The sequence below is a fragment of the Carassius carassius genome, chromosome 36 (genome assembly GCF_963082965.1).
Source record: "Carassius carassius chromosome 36, fCarCar2.1, whole genome shotgun sequence".
NCBI lineage: Eukaryota > Metazoa > Chordata > Actinopteri > Cypriniformes > Cyprinidae > Carassius > Carassius carassius.
The window spans coordinates 11,257,352-11,266,868 of NC_081790.1; the positions used below are offsets into that span (position 1 = coordinate 11,257,352).

Genomic DNA, 9,517 nt, shown 5'->3' on the forward strand with positions numbered 1-9,517 from the left:
ATTCTAGTGTGCAAATATCAACAACTTATTCATTTCATTCAGTTTGATTCAGTCCATATACTGTTAACTTATTAAATTATATGTATTTTCTCTCTTAGTTCAGAATAGCCCCTTTAAACTCTCTAACCTTTCTTTTTAGGGCCAGATGGATGAAGATGTGCAAAAGGCTTTGAAGCAGATACTTGTAATGTGCAAAATGCCATCCGAGGCCAAGTGATCGAGCCAGTGTTGTAGTTGTTCATGAACTGCCAAAAAACAGTGATCAAAGGATATTCATCTAAGACCTAAAGTCCAGAAACCTTCAATCAGAGAGACACATGTAGTCAAGCACTGCAATTGAAATCACCATTGGCTTATCCCTGATATTTTGGAAATGCATAGCGAACTTGAGTAATTTACGAAAAGGGGAAAACAATTGATGTGTGCACAATCTCTCTGCTAACACAGTGCCAGACAATGAAACATAATCTATAGTCAGTGGTTTTCTGAAATTTGTTTTGTAAATTGTTTTATTTTTCTACATTAAAAAAATCAGTATTTGATCCTGTTGTGAGGCAAATTAGTTTGTCTGTTTGCATTGGGGTAGAATGCAAATACAAAGCACAAAGTGTGTTTGCCTGCATAACAGTCCATTGCAATGCACCTTTTCAACTGTCTTTTCTATCTTTGTCAGTTGTAGTGCAGCCACCTGTAGAATCAGCATGCTGTGAAAAGTCAAGTGGCTCAATGTTTGTTCTAGGACATTGCGACTTATTTCAGTTGTATTGAATTCTCCACTTTTTCAGGGTAGGTGCTTTGACAAAATGTCCATGTGCAAATGCACTTTTCTTAGTCCGTAGTCGGTCTTTCTTTGATGCCAGAATTAACCTGCCATTTCTAGGACACTGGCTGGGTTGTGTCCATGTGCCTCTGCTCATTTTTAAAGCCTGTGGTAATATTTTGGAGGCAATAACATGAAACTGCACTACATTTCTTTTGCATTATGCTTGGTCCAACCAGTTTTCTGCACTAAAACATTTTAGTTTTAGTGTTGTGCATCCTTAACATGTTGTCTGTAATAGTAATGAAGTCACTGCATGTTAAACAATTACAGTAATTAGTAGAGTACTAAAGACTCCTACAGTGACACATTGAGTTATCCCTAGAACTCCAGTGTAGTTGTGGTTTTTACAACAAATAAGGATTGGAAAGGATGAAATGGAATTTGTAATTGATCAGTGTAGGAATATAAACACATTTCCCCACTTTAGGAGTTGCTCAAATTTAAGCCATACAAAGGATTTTTGACACCTAAACAGTTGTAAGTGTTAAGAAATATATAGTAGCACTTGAAAACATGCTGAAAACATGTAGAGTGTGGTGTAGATGTCATCATTTTATTCATGCAATAATGCCTAGCTTATCAGCTAGTTTAGTACGGTTTTGTAGCTTTTGAATGTAATTTGAGGGACACCTACGATATAAACTTGTTTATAAGGAATAATTGCTTTCATAGAAAATATAGCAGTTTTGTATTAAGTATTGAGTGTCCATTACATGTTTGCTTTTTGTTTCTTATCCATTACAGCTGCTTGCTGAGTGCCATTGCATTACTAAACAAGTTCAAAAAATACAAAAAACATTTGTCATAGATCATATAGCCTGAATTCCATCAGAAAATGTACAAAAAATATCTGAAAAACTTCTGTTTCTGAAGTGAAAATTTAAAATGCAAAAATAACTGCCCCGTTGAATGCCCATGATATTGTTATTTTGCTCTTGTGTCATATTTCAGTCAATTGAGTTGTTTTCATAATGCATTTGTATGTTATTGAGTCAGGCAACTTGTTGTTGGCTGTTGTATTTTTTTGCATAGTTAATAAACTTATGAATTGGTATTTATTTGTCTTCAATGAAGCACAAAAAAAAATCTAAATTACATTGGGATTAGGAGTGAGTTATGTCACTGTAGCTTAGTTTAAATGATGTAGAAATATTACAGGTTGTTCTAGGCTTATGCAAGAACATTTTGTGCAACAAAATGCTTTCCAGCTACTGATTCATAATTTGTATTCCACAAATGTGAATACAGCTTTCCAGAGGCAGGAAGAGCTCAGCCTTGGCTTCAGTTTCATGGCAAATGGTGATTCTGCATTGAATTTTTATTATAATTTTTTTTTTATATATAATCTGCCGGATCACTGTACTTTGACGCTCAAGCCCCTTGTGCATCATCAATGAACTTGCTGTGAATTTAAACTAGCCCTTGAACCTTAAGACCAACAGTTCTGTGGTAACGCTTTAAAATACAATTTCATTAGTTAACTAAATTATTTACATGAACTCCGTGAACAATACATTATTTCTTATGTGCTGATAACTATTGTATTTGTATCAATTAATATTAACAAAGATTAATAAATGCTGTAAAAAAGATATTGCAAGGTAATGTAAGCTAATGTGTAACTAATGTTTACAATTGAGGCATTACTGTAAAGTGTCACCAATGCAATAATGTAATGGAATGGCGTTGTTTTTAATAGCGCCGTAAGATTCTTATCATTATCGATCGTTTGAAGTTACACGTCATACTTTATAAAACTATTTGAAAACATTTCCTGAAGCTGTAAAAGTAATGGTGAGCAAATTAAAGAATGTCATATTTTTATGACTCCATTTTATAGTTCTCTCAGAGAAAACAAACACAAAAACAACAAAAGCCAGCATGCGAGTTCCATGTCCTTTAAGTAATTTCATAAAATTGCTGTTTTGATGAAGAAGGCTGCTGTCAATGTTTCTAGATGTCATTTTGGCAAGCAGAACAACTATCAGTGCCTGAAGTCCGATCCAAAGACAATAATCCATCTCACTCTTGAGCACACAGCAGCAGATTGTTCTAAGATGTCATGCATACTGATTTCTGGGTAATATCACCACTTTAACCTGTAGGGTGACCCCTTTAAAATGTTACTTTCAAACCTTGTTCACAGAGAATACCATCTTCTAATTTAACCAAATAGACGACACATTAGAGCACTACACAATGAAGTATCTGCCATGGCAGAAATAGCAGTAACGGTTTTATAGGTTTAGAACTCTGTGGGCGAAAAACTGTTTAGTTTGACGCAGATTAAGACTTTCAGCTGTTATTATTTGCCTGTCTCAAGAAATGATCTTGAATGATCCCTCTGCATCCCACTTCTGCTTTTGACCCTTAGTGTCCTACACCAAAGTAAATGTTGTCTCAGCTAGATGGTGCTGTTGACCAATATTCCTTAGAAAAATTCTTAGCGAGATGTAAGTCAAAAGTAAACTATACAACAAATTCTATTCAGTTAATAAAATTAAGAGAGTGGATGCCAAGCCTCTAAGTGCTGTTATAATTTTTCTTCTAAAATTAGCATTTTTATCAGGCTCCTGTGTGTGGGTTCAGTAATCTCACGTTAATGGTCGTGAATAGGTTCTATTTATTGCTATTAAAGCAAAATAACTGAGCATTAACATAGGAGCCTGAGAAAATGCCCATTTTAGAAGAAAATTTCAGATGGCACTTAGAAGCTTTTCAATCTGAACTCTTCAAATATAATTCAAATTTAAAGTAAAATTATATCTAGTTGAATCATTCCATTTTGTCCTGAGATTTTCCTGCTGTATTAGACATACTACGTTACAAGGAATAAAAAGTTTGATATGTTTGTTTAAATATGCCTTCTAAAGCATAAATACCAGAAGTGACCATGCAATAGGCCTATATACAGTATGTAATAATTGCAATTGCAGTAGATGTGAATTCAGCTAAATTTGGACTCTTAGCCATTTGTGAACTATATGATGATAATGACGAATATGGCATGTAATAACTTGAATTACATAACTCTGTATTTGCATCTGCATGTGTTCCCTAAACCTTCATCGCCATCAAAATCATATATGCCTAATTGGATCCAGATGTAGTAATTGCATATCATAACAGATAATAGTATTAATGACATCATTCCCAGATCTGCCCATCATTCTCTTTATTGAGCAGACTGTAAATAGAAGAACACTACTGTTAATGCAGCTTTGGGACTTTTGAGCCTGTTAAGTCTTGTTCCCTTTAATGGCTTCTTTTATATTCACTCACACCTGACTCATTGAAAATCAAAGTGTGGAGGCCCCTTCTAGTGACTCAAAACTAGCAGGAGCATCAACCTGGTGAAGGGGCAACCTTTTTTGCAGCCAAGTGACAGGGAATTTATGGGAGCATTTAGGCTTCTAGGAAAATAAGTAAGAAAGAGAGCGAGTAAAAGAGGCAAACACTTGTCTATGAGTGGCTTATTAAAAAGGTGAGAAGTGAGTGTACTGTCTGGAAGGGGGAATAATTATGCTCTTAAAAGGGACTTCAAAAGGCCAGTCGTGTCGGTGGAAAACCGTTAGCAACGTGTGAAGGAAATGGCTCATGAGGGTCCGCCGCGCTATCGGCATGTGGTGGATCAAACCGTCTGGGGCGGAGGAATGGCAGACACCATATGTCCATCTATCCTCTTGTCCTACGTTTTGTGAAACCACCACATTTGTCTCCCTGCTGTTATGTTCTGTGAAACGTGCTAATATGGCGTAATAGGGTTGGTTATGATCTGCACTGCCGATAAATCACTCAATAGCCTACGTTCGTTTGTCAAGATTATGCGGCAAACCTGACTACCTTGTAAAAACCTTTTCTCACGCCGTAAAATCTGACGTATTTATTGCGACAGATGTTTTTTTTTTTTCGCATTAAATACATTTTTCACAATGTTCCATATCTGTGCCAGTAGTTCTGAATGTCAAGTTAGCTAATAAACCTCAAAGAAAATATGGTTAGGTCGATTATTCAATTTGAATAATTGCTTTTATCAGGAGCAGAGTTCACACATCGCTGTGGTACTGAAAAATGTTTTGTGTTATTTTTTTCACATAAAATATAACATAGGCTGTCTCCCAGAAGTTGCAGTTTGAGCTGGTTGATGGGCTATTTTCACAATGATTCTGAAATATTTGATTTTGTTTACATTATTTATAAAATTTAGTTACAGGTAAAAAATGTTGTTTAGGTACTCAATGCAACCTACCTAGTTGCAACCGTGAAAAGTTGTAAAAATCTTTTGTGTTTGCTGTGTAATTACTAGGCTACTGTAGCATGGATAATAATTATGGTCTACACAAGTTGTACTAGAGAGTATAGTAGTGTTTTGGGCTATTACCAGCCGTTTGTTCTTGTTTCAGCGTAATATACAGTTTCATTATTACAGCAGAAAATGCTGCAAGGTCTGTTCGGCAGAGGCTGGCAAACAACCAAGCTTCCTTCCCTTGCTGGTTCTCCATTGCAATGGGGATTAGATGTTCTCTGCAAATTTATTCATGGCATTATAAAATGGTGATGTAAAGTCAGTGGCTTACAAATGGTCCCTTGGAGGATAATGAAAGTAAAGAGACAAGTATCAGGGGTTTTACTGAAAAAACCTCACTGGATTAGGCAGTGATATCAAAATTATGGTCTCCATTGATTTCATTCCAACTACCCCAGATGTGGTTTATCATGGGACACTGAATACAGAAAAGGGCTAAATGGATAGTTCACCCAAACATGACAATTCTGAGATCAGTTCTGAGAACCCATATGATGTTCTTGGACCTCACTGACTTTTATTGTACAGACAAACAACTTATTTTATTATTAGTTAATCTTAATTTACTCACTCTTCATTTACTCACTCTCAAGCTGTTCCAAATCTGTATGAGTGTCTTTCTTCTGTTGAACACAAAAGTATTTTGAAGAACGTTGGTATCCTAACAGTTGACATTACCTTTGACTTCCATAGTATTTTTTTTTTCACATTGTGATAATCAGTGGCTACTGTCAACCGTTTTTTATTTTTTTATTTTTTTTTAAGAATCAAGATGATTCCCCTGTAAAAACAGCACACCAAAGATAGAAAGCATTAGAAACCCTCTAGAACTGCTTGTATTCCTCAGTCAGATCTTCAGAGATTGATTACAAATTGTCACTTAGCACCTCATCATAGCCAAGTATTATTATTCCAAAGGCTTTTTCTCTAGTGGCCAAGTCTGGCTACTTATTCTACATCTGAAGGCCTTTTATTTTTTATTAATTGAGGTCTTTTAGCTTTTGACTCTTTGACAGGGATCTGACAGTGATTAGAGAGAAAAAAATGAATGCTTCTTTTTAGCATGCAAGTATTTAGCATGCAATTTTTCATTGCAAATATCTCACTCAAGTTATTTTTATGACTAATATAAAAAATAATATACTGCTTAGCTCAATTTCAACAGCAACGTCACCAAACCAATACGCCTTTGCTGTCTTGCCAAATGTCAAGGCATGTTTTTTTTAACTGTCAAATTTCTTATTTTAGGATATTTATTTACGAATTTATTTTGTAAGTCTAAGTAATAAGACTGGATCCATCACACTACACTAGACCCCCATGTGTTTCTCATGAGTGTGAATGTGTTATTTTGAATCTGGTCCGTTCAGCTGCAGATTGCTTTGTCTTGCATTCCTTTTATCTCTCACTGGAGTGATCCAGATACCATCTGTACAAATTACCAATGCAACAAATGTACTTTTTAATGGTCGTTTGGAAACTTTTTAATACCAGTCATCATTTTTATATTCCCATGTTGCCTTGAATTATTGTTTAACAGAACATGGAATTGTTTATTCTCATACTCTTCCACAACAGATGCTGCTGAGTGTTTATGAGCAGCCATTGATTTTTGTAGGAAATCCCACATCTTGCTTCCCATAAGACAAAGGTAAGAACCACTGATGTGTTCACCAGAGCTCACGATAGATAACACATGCTTTGCAATCCACAACCATTTATTCAAATACTGTAGAGCAGTGGTTCCCAACATTGATCCTGGAGGCACTTCAACAATGCAAGTTTTCCATGTCTCCTTAATCAAACACACCTGATTCAGGTCATCAGATCATTAGTAGAGACTCCAAGACCTGAAACTGGTGTGTCAGAGAAAGGAGACATGCAAAATGGGCAGTGTTGGGGTGCCCCCAGGACCAGGGTTGGGAATCTTTGATTTAGAGGAACCACTGCTAATTTATTAAAAGTAATGTTTTGGGGGTAATTTGTAATATGTTCAATGACCGTATAATTATCTGTCTGTCTGTCTGTCTGTCTATCTCATTTGAAAAAAAAGGTAAACTAAAAAGTATTTAGTATTTAAAGTTTTTCTTCAGATGTAACATGAATGTGTGTGTATATGTATTTCAAGAAAATACATTCATAAGCATATATTGTATGTTATATTTGAACATAGAAAAAAAACTACATTTAGCCTAAATGTAGAGCACTATAAGATTGGAATTTTTTTTTTTATCTGAAATACAATCTGAAATATATTTTGGTATATGAAGTTTGAAACTAAATATATACTTTTAAAAAATATCCTGTGTCACTGTTTACAACATCTACTGTATATTTAGCACACGTTTGAAATGTTTTGGCCTGTTTTTTGAGAGAAAAGGGAAATGGAATCAGGACTTATTGCATGTCTTTGAAAAGTGCAATATTTGACAGCACATTATGTTTCCCATTTAGCATGTTATTATTAGTCATTTAACTGACAGTCTCTTGCGAGTTTCACCATTGATTTATGAGTCCCTCTTTCTTATATAAAAGTTTAACATTCATTTACTTGGCATGCAGTTTCATGCAAAAAAAAAACCAAAAACAGGTGTTAACTACCTGTTAGATAAGCCTCACAGTTACATTTGCAAGCTTTCAATGAATGCATTTAGGGTCAAGCAAAAAAAAAAAAGATGTATAAAATATCCAGTGCAATTGAATATAAGCAGATGATACCACACAGGAGAAATAAACAGAGGGAATTATCAGGTCCATTGGACCGTGCTCATAACTGAACATGTGAGACACCGCAAAAAACACTCTAACAACCCAGAAAGTCTGAAATCTTGTGCAGCTGAGACCGCAAGTAGAAATGGATTTTGGATGTGATGTCTGTTGTAGAAACTTAGGAAGAAGAAAAGTCAAAGCAAGATGACTAATCTGTGGGCCCTGGATGTTTTTGTGCAAAGATAAATCAAGTGAAGCAACGTCAAGTCTCGTTAGTAAATGATGAATCAGGTCGAATATTTTGCAAATACGACCCGGAGCGGTTTCCTGGAAAATCTTGACATCATTTACACAGCTGCTCATGTAAACGGATCATCCTGAGCCTTTATTACACTTGACAGCCCTGCGGTGGAGTTTCCTACAAGTGGTCAGGCTTCAGCTTAGGATCCGTCAGGGAGGTGAAGACCTCCCACTGGCGTCTGGGTAGAAACGGACCAAAGATAGACAGCACTAAATGTAAGATGCTGTTTTCGTGACATTTCTAAATGCTTTTAGCTGCTACGTGTGCTTTTCTCATTACAATTTAGACAAAGTATGTTTTAGTTCAGCATTAGATGTCTTGAATTCCACTGTGAGGTTTGTCCATTAGGTCTTTCTCATTTGTATATTGTATATATCTCATTCTCTATATGTTTAAATCTAGAGGTGTCTAGCATGTTGACAAGTTGAAAAAGGGAACTTTGAATAAAACAAGAATGTGTTTGAACTTTCCTAGAGCTCATCCATGACTTATACCTTAACCTGACAACATATCTCTCTCAGAAAACTGATACTGATGACTCTTCTAACCCTTCTGTGTATTTCACGCTCTCCCGTTCCACAGCATTAGAGTCTCATGATCATTACCAACTTATTATTATTATTATTATTATTTTTATTATTATTACCAACTTACACCAAAGCCACAGTAAGTTACAAACATTTAGATACAGTCTTGAGGAAGTTTCCTGCAGTAAACTGTTCTGGATGACACTGGGTGCTACTGACGTTTCATTGGAGGTTATGGGAGGCGAGATAAGCCGAAGGGAAGAGTACAAACCAAACACTTCAAAGCACCACGTGCCCACTATGTCATTGTAAATGGGTATACGGCCAAACTACCAGGGGGAAGAAGATAATGCTTCAGAAGTATTTGAAAGCTGGAGATAAAGATCTCATCAGTGCCTAATAAATAACCTCCTGTGGTGTCTGCTCACAATAAGATGTAATGGATGCAGCTTTTAAGCATTAAATCAAGAGAACTTTATCGCAGATTACGTGTTTCAGATATCAAATAGCATTAATGCTTTTGTTTCTTTTCCTTTTTCTTATTTTTATTTATTGAGCAGATTTCAGGTTTCAAAATTAAACTGCAGTGGTGCAAATAACGTAAAAGATGTTAATAATTATTATTATTTTATTTATTTTTATTTCACAAGATTATAATGTGTATATATAAATATATATATATATATATATATATAAATATATATATATATATAAAATATATTTTTTTTTACCCAGGTTTCTTGTGCTCATCAAGACTTGATCAAAAATACAGAATATTTTGTGAAATACAGCATTTATTCAAAATGGAAATCTTGTGTTTGGCAGTGTTATTTTTAGGATTACTTAACTCT

General features: G+C 35.2%; 1 protein-coding gene across 1 annotated transcript in view; it reads left to right on the forward strand.

Annotated features, from left to right (window-relative positions):
* Positions 1-1,877, forward strand: part of rai14 (retinoic acid induced 14) — a 49,804-nt gene extending 47,927 nt beyond the window's left edge. The window contains exon 18 of the mRNA XM_059526222.1: positions 140-1,877. Coding sequence (XP_059382205.1) covers positions 140-217 — 78 coding nt within the window. The 3' untranslated portion in view covers positions 218-1,877. The remainder of the gene's footprint in view (positions 1-139) is intronic.
* The last annotated feature ends 7,640 nt before the right edge of the window (positions 1,878-9,517 follow it).